At 45.9% G+C, this 17600-nt stretch overlaps 4 protein-coding genes across 4 annotated transcripts; 2 read left to right on the top strand and 2 right to left on the bottom strand.

The window, feature by feature from the left end:
* Window positions 1-820: 820 nt before the first annotated feature.
* N7532_000304 (uncharacterized protein) lies at window positions 821-4225 on the bottom strand (the record flags this gene model as incomplete). Its single annotated transcript, XM_056612808.1, has 12 exons — window positions 821-843; window positions 908-1115; window positions 1184-2538; window positions 2598-2762; window positions 2807-3056; window positions 3105-3355; window positions 3413-3482; window positions 3540-3719; window positions 3788-3870; window positions 3926-3976; window positions 4015-4113; window positions 4165-4225. 12 exons carry the CDS (start codon window positions 4223-4225, stop codon window positions 821-823), a joined length of 2796 nt encoding a protein of 931 aa, XP_056480032.1.
* Window positions 4226-4799: 574 nt separating this feature from the next.
* Window positions 4800-5937, top strand: N7532_000303 (SDR family oxidoreductase; the record flags this gene model as incomplete). Its single annotated transcript, XM_056612807.1, has 2 exons — window positions 4800-5057; window positions 5131-5937. 2 exons carry the CDS (start codon window positions 4800-4802, stop codon window positions 5935-5937), a joined length of 1065 nt encoding a protein of 354 aa, XP_056480031.1.
* A 5799-nt stretch (window positions 5938-11736) lies between these two features.
* On the bottom strand, window positions 11737-12633 carry N7532_000302 (uncharacterized protein; the record flags this gene model as incomplete). The annotated part of the gene is made up of 3 exons (XM_056612806.1): window positions 11737-12054; window positions 12128-12510; window positions 12573-12633. The coding sequence occupies 3 exons, from the start codon at window positions 12631-12633 to the stop codon at window positions 11737-11739; spliced, it is 762 nt and encodes a 253-aa protein (XP_056480030.1).
* A 1565-nt stretch (window positions 12634-14198) lies between these two features.
* Window positions 14199-16146, top strand: N7532_000301 (major facilitator superfamily domain-containing protein; the record flags this gene model as incomplete). The annotated part of the gene is made up of 7 exons (XM_056612805.1): window positions 14199-14406; window positions 14465-14588; window positions 14642-14712; window positions 14782-14917; window positions 14990-15349; window positions 15406-15773; window positions 15836-16146. 7 exons carry the CDS (start codon window positions 14199-14201, stop codon window positions 16144-16146), a joined length of 1578 nt encoding a protein of 525 aa, XP_056480029.1.
* Window positions 16147-17600: the final 1454 nt, after the last annotated feature.

The raw sequence follows: 17600 nt of genomic DNA, 5'->3' as shown, positions 1-17600 counted from the left end.
AATAAATTATGCGTTCCTTCGCCACCGATCAAGGTCTTAACGGCTCATGTACAGTAAACGGGTAGGTAGGATATCCAGTGACAGCTCATAAGTTTTAACATCCCTTTGACTACCGCCTTCCTATAGAGGCTCACCGCCTATATAAATAGTCAAACCGTTCATTAACTAGTTATTCTAATTCTAAGTCTTTTTTTGGGTGGGATTTACGACAGGCAGAATAGGGTGTTTAAACTGTACACTAGTTTGGTGCAAACAGAACAAACAAGCTAGATGGTCCTCCTATCTCGCCAGATCGCCCAGTTATCTTCCCTATCGCATGCAGTCTTCGCCTACGCTCAGTTTTACATACAATACGGAAGGCTATACTCTGTATAAGCGTTGGAAAGGGCAAGTCCTGGCAACCTCCTGTTCAAAATTAACTTCACCCAAAACCACTCACAATCTATTTAACGAAACTGTCAACTCTGAGAGAGGTAAAATACTGTGGATTCTCCACTGCTCTTGGTTACTCAGCATCCACCCACATTGCAATAGTAATTGTATGGTAATTCGGGTCATTCTCGGAAGAACTGTGATGTAATACGCAGTTTATAACTAGCCCCTGGATCATTTTCAACAGATCGGAACACACAGACACACTCTCGTTAATCCATCTCATGCATCAATTGGCCGTCCCTCGATACTAGATGATACACGTATCCGACATCCTGACAATTATTTCCGATGTTGCGGCTTTGTTCCTGATCTGCGCAAGCGTCGTATCACAACAGATAGGTGTAATCTACGCTGTTGGGGGACTTTGTGGGAGAATCCGCCTTACTCAGACTTTGATTGGCTGATAAGCTTGACCCCAATTGTCGGAGGGAATCGGTTATATCGTCTGGCTGAATGCAGCACTCGATCAGACACAATTTCCAGCTTTCAGCTTTTGCGCGGTCGACCGCTTGGTTGAGGCCGTTGCATGTTCGGACCTGCATCGTGATGAAGGATAAATCGGGGTCGGACCCCGGCGGCTCGGAGACGTCAACAGTATGTGGCGGCCTGGAATAGCAGGCAGCGAGTCGAGAATAATCCCAGTTTGCGATGTAATTGTAGGGACCATCCTGGATGGCAATCTGGTGGTTATGTCAGCAAGTGGGCGATCTTGCGCGCTACTCTATCTTGTCAGCTTACGAAAACTTACTTCTGTTCGATAACCCATATTATTGAATACGAAAATAATGGGATTCACTTTCTGACGGATCATCGTGCTGATTTCATGGCCGGTCATTTGGAATGCACCATCTCCAATCAGAAGGATAGCTCGTCCCTTGGGACAAGCCAGTTGGCACCCCAAGCCAGCAGGCAAAGCCCACCCCAGTGACGCATATACCAGTTGTAACTGACACGTTGCTGCCGGTGGAAGCTTGACCTGTTGAGATATGAACCAAGTCTCTCCTGTATCAGCAATCAGAATGTCGTTTTCTCCGATTAACCGGTGGAGTCCGTCCACGACGTTGGACAGGGTGACAGGTGAGTCAATTCTGGAGTTGTCTCGGTCGCTAGAAGTAACCACTCCGGGTATACTTGCTTGAATAGCAAGGACTGATCGTCTATTTTCCTCGACCTCTGACGAGATAAGATCAAGCATTAGATCCTGGAGTAAAATCGCATGCGAGCATCCACTACGCAGCCGAGCGGAGTTGGGCTGAAGATCAATGATCCGATGCAATTCTTTGTTAATGTCGAGGTTCCCAAGCGTGTGAAGGTCGCTCCAACGCCCACCAATAACAATCCAGAGGTCGGATTTCATCACGATCTTTTCTCCTAGTGGATTGAACACCGAAGGCCAGAAGGTGCCACAGAACTGGGGGTGCGATTCAGGGAAACCTCTCGCATCAGGCTGAACCAGGACAGCACAGCCCAGCTTTTCAGCGAGTAAGGTGAGAGTAGTTGGGGTACAACTCGAGTGCGCCCAGGGCCCGACCAATATAACTGGCATGTATGCTGATTGCCAAGCATGTGAAAAGGCTTCTACCACGTCACGGTAATCTGGAATCTGAGAGGTTGAATCTCGCTCTGCGCTCAAGGGTTTCGGGGCAGAGCACTTGCCATAAGCCAAATCATTGGCAATTTCAATATACACCGGCAAAGATTGCCGGACACAGTCGGTGAGAGTATCGTCCAGTATGCTCACTGCATCTTTTATACTGGATACCCGAACAGCGGCTGCCGTCACATCCCGAAAGGCATGGAGGGCAACATCCATACTGGCCACACCTGGAGTATGATGAAGGTGCTCATTTGACAAGAGCCTTGACGTGTCGGGGCAGCCGGCAATAACAATCACTTTCAGCCTGTCTGTATAGGCTCCACAAATGGCGTTCAGAACGGACAAGCTTCCCACGACAAAGGGCACGACAACTACAGCCACATGGGAGGTCGAGGTCCGGGCATACCCATCTGCGGCATAGCCGGCATCCAGTTCATTGCAACAGCCGATGAAATTCAAGCTCCTTGTCTCCAGTATTACATCCAGAATGTTCAGGTTAGAGTCGCCTACTTTGATGTAAGCAAATGCCTCATCCAAGGAGCATATAATGGCAGCTGCGAATTACCGGGAACTCCAAAAAGGTCTTTAACTCCTAGCTCCTCAATGCGATATGCCAAGTACCTTCCGAAGTTGAATGTTTCGGGTGCAAATTGTAGGCTCTTGAAGCTGTTGTAGCTGATTCGAGCTTGCGTCTGAGGGATATCTAGGACAGTCCAGACACCGCTTCCGCCTTTGTGAAAGGTTAACCTCTGATAATGGAGCAGGAAGTCATACGCTTGTGTGTATGCTTGCCTTCTTTCGTTGTCTGCTCTGTTTCCAAACCCTGTTCGGCGACCTTAATGTGCCGGGGTATCTGAATTTGTCGCATGGACAAATGACACAGTGCTTTTTCCGTTTCGGATCTTGCCCCAGTCCAAGCCCATTGGATGCTGACGGCACGCCGGATAACGCTGGGGTAATCTATATATATCAAGTCCTCGGGGTGAATTCCAATGAGGACGACCTTCCCATACGGGCGGACGTACTGAGAACCGTCAGATAGTACCAAATGTTCAGCTTGGATGGAGCTTACCTGTGGTGCGAGCTGGAACGGAGTCCCAGTCGCTGTACAGACAACAATAGCAGGAGGCCCACGAGGTATGATAGACTGGATATCGGCCAGAATATTGGACGGTGAGCCATGTACCACATAATCCACGTCTAGATTGTCCACCAGAGGGCTTGCCGCTTCTTCCTCTGACAGTACGACCAGGACTTGGAATCCGAGGGACCGGGCATACTGACAAGCCAACAAGCCGACATTTGTCGTGGCTCCAATAATACCTTTTCAAGCGTTAGATGCAACTTACAATTTCTAACTTTATCTAGTATTCCCCACACCTATGATTTGGCCTTTGGGCGCGGAAGTCATTTCTACCGCTCGCACAAGGGTACCTCCAACACAAAGAATCTAAATGTGTCATGTCAAACTCTCAGTTAAGGCATCGTGATGGACAGGGTATCCTACCGGCGGCACAGCATCCAGGGGGGTACAGTCAGGGACCCTAATCGCCTCGGATGCTTTGCAAACGCAATATTCCCGAAGTGTGCCATCCACAGTATGCCCAGAGAGTTGCATGTAGGGGCAGCATACCTTGTTATCAAAGGCATTACATTCAAGACAGTTACCGCAAGTTCTGTTGATCAGCTGAATGGCGAATTACATCGGTTAATAGCAGGTTCCCAAACTCTGTTAGCGCCAAGACACTTTATTACCTGGATCCCAATCGCATCTCCAACTTTGATATCGTCAACTCCATCACCCAGGGCCACAACTAAGCCTGCACCAGCGTGGCCTCCTGGTGCCATATTAACCCCCGAGACATAATTCAACCGACTTAGTTACTAACGTACCAATGATATCTGGTTTTGCTTCCGCTGGACGGAGGCCGGAGGTGTCATCAGCTTGAATGGTAGCGACAGAGGGTTAAGATCTTTCCTACCTGTAAAAGGGAGGAGTTTTTCATCGATAGTTGCAGCGTATTTAACGTTGACTAGCACGTCATCAAATCCCAGGTTGGGATAGGGGAACGTGATAGGTGCTAATTTTATCAGTATCAGGCAAACTCGAGGCGGACAGGTGTGTCTCATACCAGACCTGCTATATGCAAGCTTAGACGCCCGATCGGGTCCATCATGCAGTTGGGTGGTCATAGGCATTACGGGTGTAAGTGGCTATACTCTTCGTTGTGTCAGAGAAAAAGAATGATAATCTAACACTTCCCTGGCTATCCTTTTTATATACCGAGGTGGAAACCGGTCGCTGTAGACTGCAGATAAAAATAATTAGCTAAGATCATCGTGAAAGCTGGTGTTTGGATTTGGTCAATCAACGTGCGCATACTGTGCACGTCGACCGGCATCTGCTGCCGACCACTTCTGTTCAGCTGCATTAGTAGCGTGGTACAATCACTCACCGACTTTCTAAACATCCCTTTGTAAAGTCATCTTAAGAATAGTACGAAGGTGTACAATCACTCACCGACTTTCTAAACATCCCTTTGTAAAGTCATATTAAGAATAGTACGAAGGGTACATCTTTATATGCAACCGGATCTGTGATAGTAGATGGGGCAAGAATAATGCGCCTACATTTTATCTAGGGTTTGTCCATCGCCGAGCTACATAAGCTTCTTTATAAAGAACACATACCCATTTCCCTCAACCAACGTCTTTCCAGTCGACCAGAATATACACACATATGAAGCCCTTGCCAATTGAATAAGCCATGGCAGCCCTCGCTAATCGCACTGCGTCCAACGGAAAAACTATCCTGGTCACTGGCTCGACGGGGTTTATTGGTTCGCACATCACGGCGGCCTTCCTAGAAAGCGGATATCTCGTCCGGGCTGCAGTGCGCTCCCAGACGGCTGCTTCTCAGGTCTTCAGCACCCATTCGAAATATATAGACAGGCTATCGCTGTGCATTGTACCAGATATCACACTGCACGGAGCGTTCGACAGCGCGGTCAGTGATGTTTATGGCGTACGAGACTCATTGCTTCCTTGACCATGGTATTATGGTCTTTTTGCGTCACAGGCTTACGAGGAATCTACAGATCGTTCACTCAGCTTCCCCGTTCCACTTTAACGCTGAGAGGCTGTCTGAAATTGTTGATCCAGCCATTAGCGGCACGACCTCACTCCTAGAATCCGCCTACCGGTATAGCCCGGGAGTTAGGCGTGTGGTCAACACATCATCCCTCGCGGCGATCCTGGACCTCAGTAAGGGTATCCGGCCTGGGTATACATACACAGAGGCAGACTGGAACCCTGTTACTGCCGATTCGCTCTCAACCGCGGACCCACTCACGCTGTATTTGGCAAGTAAGGCTTTGGCCGAACAGGCAGCGTGGAAGTTTATGGAGGACGAGAAGCCTGGCTTCACCTTGACCACCATCTGTCCCGCACTCACGTACGGGCCCATTATCCACCACGTGGAAAGCCTCTCGGGCCTCAACACGAGCATAGCTGACTTCTACCGGCTCATGGATGGAACGTGTGCTGCTGTGCCTGAGGGATCACCTATCTCATGCGTATTTTCGGATGTCCGGGATGTGGCCAAGGCTCACCTGCTTGCCTTTGAGTCTCCCGATGCCGCAGGCCAGCGCTATCTCGCTGTGAATGGCTCTTACGCTTATCAGCAAATCGTTGATATCCTTCGCAGTGAGGTCATGCAGGCACGGGAGAAGACAGCCGTCGGACAGCCTGGTTTGGCAGGGCCCGAAACCTACCGGGTGTCTAATTCGAAGTCCAGAAGCGAACTTGGCTTGACATACCGAACTTTGGCGGAAACCGTCGTCGAAACCGCTTACGATCTGTTGCGAATCGAAGAAATTTTGGTAGGAAACAATGTTCATGGATAGCCACCAGCCTGTTCCGGATAGCCTCGTTTTACTGTATGCCCATGGCTGCAGAGGGAGGACATTAAATTGATCTCGAAGAGCCAGAAGAAATATACCATAGCTGCGATTCGCGCCAGCCTAGTTTAGTGTCAATATGCGTCTTGTGCAATTTCGATATTTCTTTCGATTTTCAGTCCCCTCCTAAGCTGACTAATCCAACACAACGAAGAGGGAGATGCACAATGGCAGTCTGACAGAGCAGACGGGTCGATACCAGCGAGCAAATATAACTGCCCTGTAGTGCCTTCAATGAGATGAGATTATCAGGAAGTAAACGCCTGCATTATAAAACCAAGAAAAGGACCGTAACCGAAACCCGAAATCCGTGAAATATGTGTAGCATGCTATGGGCAGATATAGCGAAGACGAAGAGTATGAGCCTATCTAACCGATATATACACCTGAGACTTGAGGCATGAGTATGGAGTCGGTGGCCAATTCGACTGATGGGTCACCTCATCGACTGATCAACACCCCTAAAAATCAATACCAGGGCATCCCCGACCCTCAACAGGATATTAACTAGTGGATGACTCTGGATAACGTAATTCCCTGCCGTTCGGAACACCCGCCCGTTCGGAACACCTACCCCCATTAGAAATTTTTGCATAAAAATTTATCAACCAAAACGCATCAATTTAGCTATATCTGACGATTTTTACATTGATTGATCTTATGGCCAATTTCCCTACACCCACTACACCTTGGTGGAGCCCTGGTTGCTGGCTGAGCTAGTTGAATAGCCTCATCGGCCTGCTCATGCGAAACGACCCGATCAGCTTCAACTAGCTGATTTAGCTGCGTAACTAGCTGTTGACCCTCTTCAACTGTCAAGCCTCCTTCGTGAACTATTTGCCGATTTGACCGTGTGCGTTTCTGGCGTGTTTTCTCATTACCCACGCGTAGTCTAGCGTTTTCATGCAATAATAACGCTGTTGAATGAAGCTGTTCGTAATGGCCCTTGATGATTTGATCTACCAGCGTTTTTAATGGGCTCGGAGGGCTGTTTGACCGTTGTCTTAATAGATCTTTGAGTAACGAAGCTGATTTTTCTAGTTGAACGACGGTCCTGGGTATTTTTGGGCTAAAATGGCTATCGCTGGTGGTTGGCCGGCTATTCGGTGGTGACGGTGTTTTGAGTGAGATATTAAGCTTCGAAAGTACCCGTTCTGGGTCAATTGGAACAAGACCAGTAGCTGCGAATGCACTTTGAATAATATGTGGTTGAAAGGCCTCGGTACGCGCCTGGGGGTAATCATTAAGGAAGTCGAATTTGTCGATAGTGTTATATGACCAACGAGCTAGATCGCTCACGAAGCGGCCGTATGCGCGTTTTAGTATAGCAAAACAGCCAACGTCAAGCGGTTGTAAGAGATGCGAAGAGTGTGGAGGCATACAAAGTGGAATCACATTGTTTTCAGCGCAGATTTGGTCGAATTGAGGTGTAAGGTGGCTACCGTGGCCGTCAAGAATCAATAGCCGATATCCACCCCTCGCACGCGCTGTAGTCGCTGGAATAAAGAGCTTTTGTAGCCAACGAAGGCCAATTTCATCGGTTGTCCAGCCGTTTGGCGAGACCTCGATACGCCAGTCTTTTGGAAGATGAAGCTGTTCGTCGAACCAAGAAGCGATGAAGTTTTTGCCTTTGAATATCACGCAAGGCGGTAGCGAATAGCCATCAGCGCTTACTGCTTCGATCGCAGTAACCCATTCACGATTACCCGGTTGTAAAAGCGCTCGCCGACCATAATATTCAGCCCTTGTAACTACCCGTTGTGTAGATATAAGACCCATAGCCAAGCCGGTCTCATCAAAGTTATAGATATTCCCCGGTTGGATACCATTCTCATCAATAACACGTTGGACGGTCGCAAACCAGGTTCGTAGTGATTTTGGGTCTTCGTTTTGGGCGCGTTTATAATCGTAGCGTCGTGAGAAGGTTGAACGAAGCTCGTCTCGTCGGTTGACGAAGCTTGATGGCCAATTCTTGCCTACTGTAGCCGGAGGGTCGTCACCACGGGCAGCCAATAGAATATTAGCCATTTCTCGCACAGTAGACGGCCTAGGCGCTGCTCCACGTGAATCCATAGAGAGTATCCATCTAGTAAGCGAATCCTCTTCTAATTGGGTCAATCTATGGCCTGTTGGGCGCTTATCGACGCGTGAGGTTTGGCCAGTGGCGCGTGAGTGTAGTGTGGTGAGTGGTATTTCGTATAGCTTCGCTGCAGCGCGAAGAGAGTTGATACGGCCATTTTTGATATCTCTAAGGGCTAATAAGATCTTGCCCTCTTGATTAGCCGATTTCTGCGCTGATTCGGCGCGTTTTGGTGGCATGGTAGGTGGCTGAATTAGGTGGGTGGTTGGAAAGACGCGTTTTTGGATGGGGTGTTCCGAACGGGCGGGTGTTCCGAACGGCAGGGAATTACGTTATAAATTGTTAGCTTAGGTGATGTACTAGAAATCAGACTTGTTCATTTTCATCCACTGGTTACCATCATATATTCGGCCCCACCGTCTTCCAACTTTTGGCCAGTCCTGCCATCCATCAACAATTCCTCCACTTCAATAACTAAGTAGTCAGACGGAGGACTAGAGGCAACACGTAATCCCTGAAGTCATTGGGCAAAGGAGAAGAGGGGCAATCGGACCTACCGTTCTGTACACTGTTGTAAGATGCTTGATGTTACACAGAAGGGCTGACGCCACTAGGCCAAGAAAGCAGAGCTAGTAAGTGTTCACGCCTTCGTACATGCATGCATACATGCTACATTTCCTCATCACGCCAAACTTTATTATTTTGCTGCATTCAACCTGAACAGTATAACTAGTCATGGTATCATAAATTTTCATGTAGCCTCCCAGTAGACGCTCCTGCGTTTGCAGAAAACCGGGAAAGATATTGTGAACATCTAATATCGGCTTCATCACCACGATGTATTTATCAAATACAGGCATATCGCATTTACTTCACAAGGTCCCTCCCAATATCTAGCGCCATAGGCAACAAAAGTAGTCCCGATAATAGTAGATATTGTTGGACTGGTCAAGTATGGAGAACTGTTGGTTCTGGGAGAATCGAGGCAGGGAAATTGCACAAAACAAACCTGTTTCATTATATATAAATATACTTAAAAATTGCCTTTGAACTAATGAATATCCAGATACTCGGTGGTTTCTACACAGAGATTGCCAGTTGGACCAATTCACCATACAGAACGCAAAGAAATATGGGTTCCTGGGTAAACCATTCGCTTGTTAGGGGTAAGCTACCACTCCGTGCGCTGGTTGTTATAGTTCAGAGGAATTGATTGAGTTATTTATTCTTGAGGGAATACACGAGGCTTTATATACAACGAGAAGACCAAGTTGATTGAAAATCAACTTGATTCTTCGTATAGGCAACCCGGGATTATTTCCGATGTTGCGGCTTTGTTCCTGGTCTGCGCCAGCCTCATATCACAACACCAGGAAATATATTTTTGGAACTAGCGTTATTTGCAGGGCCTCAGGAATACGGTGTTTTATGCAACCCAATACTCTGACAAGAGTACATTAGGTAGAAATTGAGGCTAGTGGAAGCAGAAAAACAAACAGTCTAACAAAATGATATCAAAAGTAGGCTGGTTGATGAGTCTGCATCCCAATTTTTCCATGCGACGTTGAGCGTCGTCGAATATTCACCGAAATGAGCAATCATCATCGTTGAGAACAAGTAGAGAGAGGCCGCAGAATTCCTTTTCATGCCACATCTTGAAGACATACCAGTCAGTGTGTATTCTAACTGGTAGAAACTCAGGTTTATGAAAGCTGACACCACCTGTTGTTAGTGTTTTGATTTGTGGTAGCTGCGTGACAAACGTTGAAGCGATGTTTAAATATTGGAATAAGACTCCGGAATAGTTTTTCATCGAGATAAAAACTGCGGTTCCACCCGAATCAGCATAGATTCAATGATGAAACGGTTCAACAGGCCAATCCCGGGTAAATGAGGTAGGAACTAACTTACGTTCTTGCACTGTACTGAGCCAATTAGGGTAGGAATAAAGATCGATATGATACCTCAAGAGCGGGGTCCCATCCTTTTCGACCATTTCGTAGCGACCAGGATATGCCAGGTAGTGTTTCATTGCCTCCGCCAATTGTTCCTGCGGCTCTTCCAGAAAGCCAATGTCGACGGAGTGCTGGTGGAAAATTGTGTGTATTAGTTTCGATTGTCTGGATTGGAGATAAACATAAATGAATTTAGTAATGAACTTCGCAGGCTGCTTAGATACGGCATAGTTGAGAGCTCACCTTATCTAAGAATAAAACACATAATTTCCTCTACCGTCCATCATTTAGGGACACCCTTATCTGCGGTAACCCTATTTATCATAACATATATATTTGCCGCTGTCGTCCGATTATCCAAATTATCTGAAAGACGGCTCGATCGATAAGAATGGCAGCGATTATCAAACCAAAAAGAGGAGTTAAAACTAGACATCTCCGGATACGGATTCAGATGCATCAAGTATAGATAGACACTACGCAGAGCAGCATATTAGTGGGGATATCACACAGTAAGCCAGGTGTCGGGGAACAAAATTTCAATCCTCCACTTGCCGATCCTATATGCACTAAAGTCATGCTTTCAAAGACAGAAAGACTACTATGCGATCTGCACTCCTTTTCTGTAGATTGAGAGATAGAAGGGTGGGGTGTCCCGGTTCGGGGACCAGCCCCGGGACCAGGTCTCAGCCACTAAGTATGCAGTACGTAGAAAAAGTAGTCTTGGAAATGCAAGAGGGGTGGGGTTAGGATTTATCATCCAATACCATTAATTGGCACGAGCGGATATGCACATGTCCAGTATTGGAGCATTAACTCAAGGTTCTTTCTCCGCACTTTTCACCTTCTTATTCAACTTTCCAGTTATGAAGTTAACCAACCCACTATCCAACAGATCTTGACATGGTGATGACCAACCTCCAACAAATTAACACTAATCAACTGTGGTCTGGCCGCACAACAACTAATTCCTGACTTATTATTGCACAACTTCCGAACCTATAGGTCGTATCTAGGTTTTCCGTATTAAGTCGATGCTCGTTGCTTTCCACAACTCCACACGCGAAGACTTGAGATTAAATTCCGAAAGGTCGTCCAGGGCTTATCATTTGTCAGAACAGGGAAGAGGTAATTATCCCCTAGCAACTGATTGGTTGCAGGGAGCCCCACATTCTTTCGCGACAGAAATAAGGCAAAACGTGTCATTTGACCGAAAAGTGCGCACGCACAGATTTGGCTCTGTACGTTGGTATTTTTGCCTTGACACATTCTTTCGGGGCTAGAATTCGGTCACTATCGTCGTTTAGGGTATTGTATGGGAAGAGGTGAAAGTCTGGGGGTATCTTCCCTCTTCAACTATTTCACAGGAGTTAGTCATTCGCCTCTGCAAGTGCCTCGTCATCTCTCATGCAGTCAGGGCTCGATTTTGTTCCTCCCACTTTCCCCTCTGTATATAGAAGCCACCGCGATATACAGACACATTGCCTTCTTACTGGGAGAGCGGATGGGATGTCTGCCGTTACGGTCTAATTCATTCACGTATAAGACCGTGGCGACAGGTGGCCCTTTACGGCCAAACTATATGCACACCTTATCTACTTGACTGCGTGAGATCCCCAATAAAATCATATTAAACTAAACACCGCTAGACACAGTCCCATCGCGCTCCATATGTTACCTAAATCTGGTGGTGATGTACGAAACATAAACTTAATCCTCATCGCAGTCTTCCCAATCTCCCTCGTTATACCCTTCGCTACCTAAGGTCTCTTCAACAAATTGAGCCAAGGCTTTCAAGAAGTGCCGGGTCCGGGGAACGTAATGTGTTCCGTGGAAAGAGTGTAAAGATGCATTTGCGCAAGACTTTCTCAGCCTTAAAGATTGAGAGGTGCTGACCATTGTGTCCAGGGTTCCAATGATGTGCAGAATCGGTGTTTTAATTTTCGGACTGTATATATGTTTGTAATCGGGATTTTCCAGCTTAAATCCGCTGAAAGAAATTACAAACTCCAAAGGAGGGTGAAACGTCTGCCGGGGAAACAAGTAAGTCACCAAAATCACAAGTATCAAAATGCAAATGCTCTTGTTCGGATGCGCTTACGTCGAATTGAAAGCCGTAGACCGGCTTTTCTTTTTCCAAAAGCGAAGCAATAATAGCGGCCAAGGCAGCACCTGTTGAAAACCCCATGACTCCAATAAACGGACCATGCTGCTCAAGTAACCGGAAGATGTATTGAATGGACTGCTCCAAACCTCGGATAATGTCTAACTCAGGATCGCCATTTCCCCATGCCCACATGTCGTTGCTTTCTCCTCGGGGATGATCCGGGTTAGCTGGCAATATGCCTGAGGGATAATGAAACTCCACCGTGTCAACTTGACCTCGACGTGGATTTTCCTGTAGAGCTTTAAGCACAACCTGCCTTATGGCCTGGTGCATAAATTGAGTCTTGCATCGAAAAAATTGTCCAGATTGGCCATGCCCTAGATAGGTCCGTAAATCAAGTTCATTAGCCAAAGAAACGTAGGTATAAGGCGCAAGTTACCATGTAGCATCAAAATTTTCACGCAAGATGGAACTGTAGCGCATGGTTCGTTCGAAGTCATGTTGATAAAGGGTAGGTAAACCACTACTAGATACGTGTGGCTAAGAAATTTGCCTCGACTTTATTTTGAAGCCTTCATCTGGGTAGTCAGGAAGTTAAATACTTAATACCGTCTTTTGTTTTTACTCGCATATTTTAAATGATAAAGGTGGAATGTTGAAGGGTTGAGTTACACATGTGAATTACTCAAGCACGATGATGTTAAGAGGGCCAGAGTGAAAGGCGGGTTATTCTACTCAAATATTTGCAGTTGCCTAGAACTGGTATTGCCCCTATGCGGAGTGCTTAAATAGGCAAGTGCATCTTGAATCATGCTATAACATTGATACATGAATCTGGTGGTGAAATGGTCACCACACTTAAGAGATATATGAGATCAGGGAAACAGGCCATGGGTCGGAAGCTACATTCAAAGATCCCATATATTCCAGGGTTTTAGACAGTATCGATGTAACATTTCTCCCCACGGCTCCCCGTATCCCAGTAAACATGCTCTACAGCATGCCACATGATATTCTTGCTATCTCTAAAGGCGAACTCCACTCTATGAGACGCTATGCTTATTATGTTAGCCTACCACCAAATCATGATATTGAATGTTATCTGATTTGGCACTGCTCTCGGGGCCAGGCCAATCAAAGATTCAGGAGGGTCTGGCCAAGACTTTTCAAGAATCAACGACAACAAAGGTGGTGAAACTAATTTCGATCCAGCTCTATCTGGGAGCATCATGATACGTCAGGGAGTTATGTAGATCTGCGAAGGCATGCTGCAACCATTATTCCTATGACATAACTCCATGGTACAACACCAATGTGCATACCGGTGTGTTACAGATCTAGGACAGGTTTTTGGCACCGAGGATATTACGTGACGTCTTCTCTCCACATCCCGTATTTGAGTCACAGTGAGCTTCACATCTTTCCCTTAAATATTGTCCTCTGGCTTGGCCCACCACGGATTGTATGTAAATCCTCCAGTATATAGAGATCTAAATCGACTTTATCCTGCTTATTGATCCGATACTCTAATAAGGCGGTATTCTTAAGGGCCCTAACAGAAATAGGTAACGGTTTCTCAATAAAACAAAGTTCAGAAATAAGAGGGTTGACTGTGGAGCCTGCACCTGTTGCTATGGTTGATTATTGTCATTCGCAGTATCTAGCGGTATGTACTCATTCTAGAATATCAGATCAGCGAATTTGCGATTACACATGATATCAAGGCGGTGAATGTAGTTCTGAAAAATGACATTACTCATCAAAAGCCAGAACAACCCTTTAACGACATTGTACATTGGAATGTAGATCATGACTTGTGGTGTGGTTACACAATATTGAAGAGATGGCGTCATGAATTTCTTCTTTGTCAACACTCATCCCTTTATACCTATCACTATGGGCGTATAAAGTCGTATCCTAAGCTCTATCCCCGGAAAATAATGGCTTGAGATATGTCCCACATTAGAATGGAGCAAGAAAAACCTGAGCTACACCATAGCAACACGCCAGATAGACCCTCATCGGCGAATTTCATTGACCGTGATGAAACCGCTTACCCCGATGGATGGAGGATCTATTTTACCATGGCTGGGTACGATTCATTTACTTTCTTCTCCAGTCAACTTCTAACGACCACAGTCTTCTCATTGGGCTTTACTTGGTCAATCTTGAAGTCACCATTGTGAGCACGTCGCTCATCAATATTACGGACGATCTAAACGGTTTCCAAAAGACCAGTTGGGTTGTAACAGGGTTCCTGACGACTTATACCGGTAATATCACACTGTCCTTATACTTTACAATCAATATTTCTTCTGACCATCACGTCAGCATTTATGGCCCAGTGGACAAAAATAAGCAACATAATTGGTCGCAAAAGAGCCGTCATTGCTGCTGATCTTGCGTTCTTGGCCTTCTCGCTTGGGTGCGGACTAGCTCAAAATATGAACCAATTGTGCGTTTTTGACATGTTTATTTGATTTAAGCACAAGTCTGATGTTCTACCAGGATCATATTTCGGTCGCTACAAGGTGCCGGAGGAGCAGGAGTTTACTCATTAACTATTCTGTGTGTATATGGTGAGTGATCTTAACAAATATCTTCTCCGTGGAAGTCAAATCTGGCCATTACTGATCCAGCCCATGTAGAGGTCGCCCCCAAGTCAAAAATCCCATTTTACGGTGCTATGGTGGCCATTACTATTGCCCTCGCATCATTGACTGGGCCAATTTTTGGCGGCCTATTGGCCGAGCATTCAGCCTGGAGATGGGTCTTTTACATCAAGTGAGTGGCAATCAGGGTCCACATCGGAATATAGTTCAAGAACTACCATTGATTTATGATTGCATGGAACAGTCTCCCACCCGGAGGATTGGCAGTAATGATGTTGTTCATTGCAATGCCTTCGTCATTTGGTACTGCGACACCACTATCGATGCCTTCTTTGCGACCAAGTCTTTGGCTATTCAAAAGGTTTGATGCACTGGGTAGCTTTTTGCTACTAAGTGCATCTCTCCTATTGGTCACCGTATTGAATGAGACCAGCATCGAATTTAGTTGGTCGTCCGGAGCCGCCATTGGCCTCCTCACACTTTCCGGTACTTTGTGGATTGCCTTTTTTACATGGGAGTGGTATATACCCGACTACATGCCGGATATCGAAGCAATCTTTCCAAGGCGGTTTGTCTACAACAAAGCATGGATGGGGATGCTATTGTGAGTTTGCGCCATGCATTCTGCTTGCTGATATTATCTCACGTTATATTTTGCAGGACCAACTTCCTTTGTGGATGCCCCTGGAATGTGGTCATTGTGTACCTTGCTCAAAGATTTCAGGTGCTCACCAAATTCTCGACACTTGAAGCTGGTATTCACATTATACCGTACTCCGCCGTCGCAACGGGGGCTACTATGCTAACTTGTCTGATAAGCCGAAAGTTCTGCGTGCCTGTAGTTTACTTTGCACTTATTGGATCAATCCTCCACACCGTTGGGATGTCACTTTTTTCCATTCTTCCAGAGAACACTTCCTACCCCCCTGAGGGTTATGGATATGAAGCTATCGCTGGGGCGGGTGTAGGAATCACAATCGGCATCCTGACTTTGGCTGTACCCTATATTGTTGAACCCAGAGATTTAGGTAATACTCCCTCAATTTCCTAGAAGTGCCTGAAAAGGCTAACCTTTATTTTCATGGCACAGCTACTGCAACCGGAGCTCTCAATCAAGCTCGATTCTTGGGCGGAGCTATTGGATTAGCTATCGCATCGAATATTCTCTATGGGAAAATCAAAAGCGAATTGTCCGACACTTTGTCTCCTGAACAGGTTGACCAAGTGCTGGAAAAAGTGAATAATATAGATTCCCGACCGCAAGAAGTGCAGAAGGCTGCCGTGGATGCTTTTGCCAGGAGCTATACCCGCCAGTTCCAGACTATGATTGCCTTTGCTGCTTTGCAGATTCCGGCGTCATTGTTGATTTTCAAACGTGGGCGGCAATATGTCGCCGCGTGAGTCAAAGGGATTATTTGGTCAATTAAGACACAAATGCCCTTCATTTGATATGAGTTAAGCTTGAAGTACCCGGGTGGTAATGAAAATCAGGTCTGTCACAAATAAGTAATATTTCGGGATCGTGCGATCTTAAGATTGTCTGCGCTTTTTATTTACTATTTGGTTCTTACTCCGTAGCAGGGCCCCTGCGGATGCGGGCAGGCGGTCATAGGCGGCAGACCGAAGGAGCGAATTGCGGCCGTTTCTGGCCCCCCGCTTGCCGTTGTGTGGAATACTCTTTATAATAGTGCCGTATAAGTGTTAGAGATTTTGGGTTGTGCTCTAAATCACGGCGAGAATTTCACCGCAAATACCTCTATCGACTAAATTATCTGAGAATTAAGCTTTAGCACTGGCTAAACTGTTGAAGTGTTTTAGGCATCGTATTACGTCCCAAATACTAGTGAGTTTATATAAGTAGCCTTCGTTATCTTAGGATAGACGTTTATCTTTTAGACTGCCCCTTCTTCTCATCGACGATATCTTTATATCTGCGGTAGGAGTCGTTTCTGAGAGAATACGGTTCCTCTAGGGATCGCTTCTTTCCTCTTACACTAGGCTACGTATACACGTGTTTGCTTCCTTGCTCTATTAGATTATTGTGAAAGATATTAAAGATCCTTCATATCCTAGGCCTATCTAGACTAGTCACAGAAGGGTTACTACTAACTCGAGAGGAAGGGTAGAGTGCAACATTCTTAGGGTAATCGGAGTAAATAAAACTTAGTTACTTACATTATAATATATAGTGAAGTCCTCTGTTTTATACTTATTATGCGGTATGTGTTTCTACAGGACGTAGCTATTTACCTCGCATCGTCCTCTGACAGTAATAAATTATCCCAGTATTCTAGAGGTGCTAAATTCCGGACCATCATCTGAACCTTCTCTGGAGGTTTCTGTGGCTAGTTACTCGAAGTTTCAGTGATTTAGTTTCACTATAGTGACAATAGATCAGCGCAATTCAAACAGGAGCTATCGAACAAGGAACTCAAGGATAAAAAAATCTGAATGGATATATTCTAAAGGTTCGTGAAATAGGGGACAACTGTAGCTATTTATAATTTACTTATAATATCGTGCTTATCGAGGTCCTAATTCTAAGGAAGTGATATGACCAAAGAATCAACTTCTACCTAAGCTATAAATAGGAAGAGATAAAATCGAAAACACACCAGGTTAATATCCGACTCTACTCCACTACGAGTTGCCGTAACTAAGCAAAGGGCCGCCCTTACCCGGAATATACTAGTGAAAGTAGGTAGGTGCTCCTAAGAACTCTCGTCTAAAATAGACGCATAATCAGCGATTAGACAGTAAGTAATTTTAGTAGGCTATTAACGCTTTTCTAGCCGCTTTATGTGGGGTAAATACGGCCTATAGGTTATAGAGTTTGTGCCGGGCTATAGTGGTGA

Source organism: Penicillium argentinense (genome assembly GCF_028826775.1).
Source record: "Penicillium argentinense strain IBT 30761 chromosome Unknown utg000001l_segment0_segment0, whole genome shotgun sequence".
Taxonomy (NCBI): domain Eukaryota; kingdom Fungi; phylum Ascomycota; class Eurotiomycetes; order Eurotiales; family Aspergillaceae; genus Penicillium; species Penicillium argentinense.
Note: the sequence above shows the minus strand (reverse complement) of the source record. Positions and strands in the feature narration are given on the sequence as shown.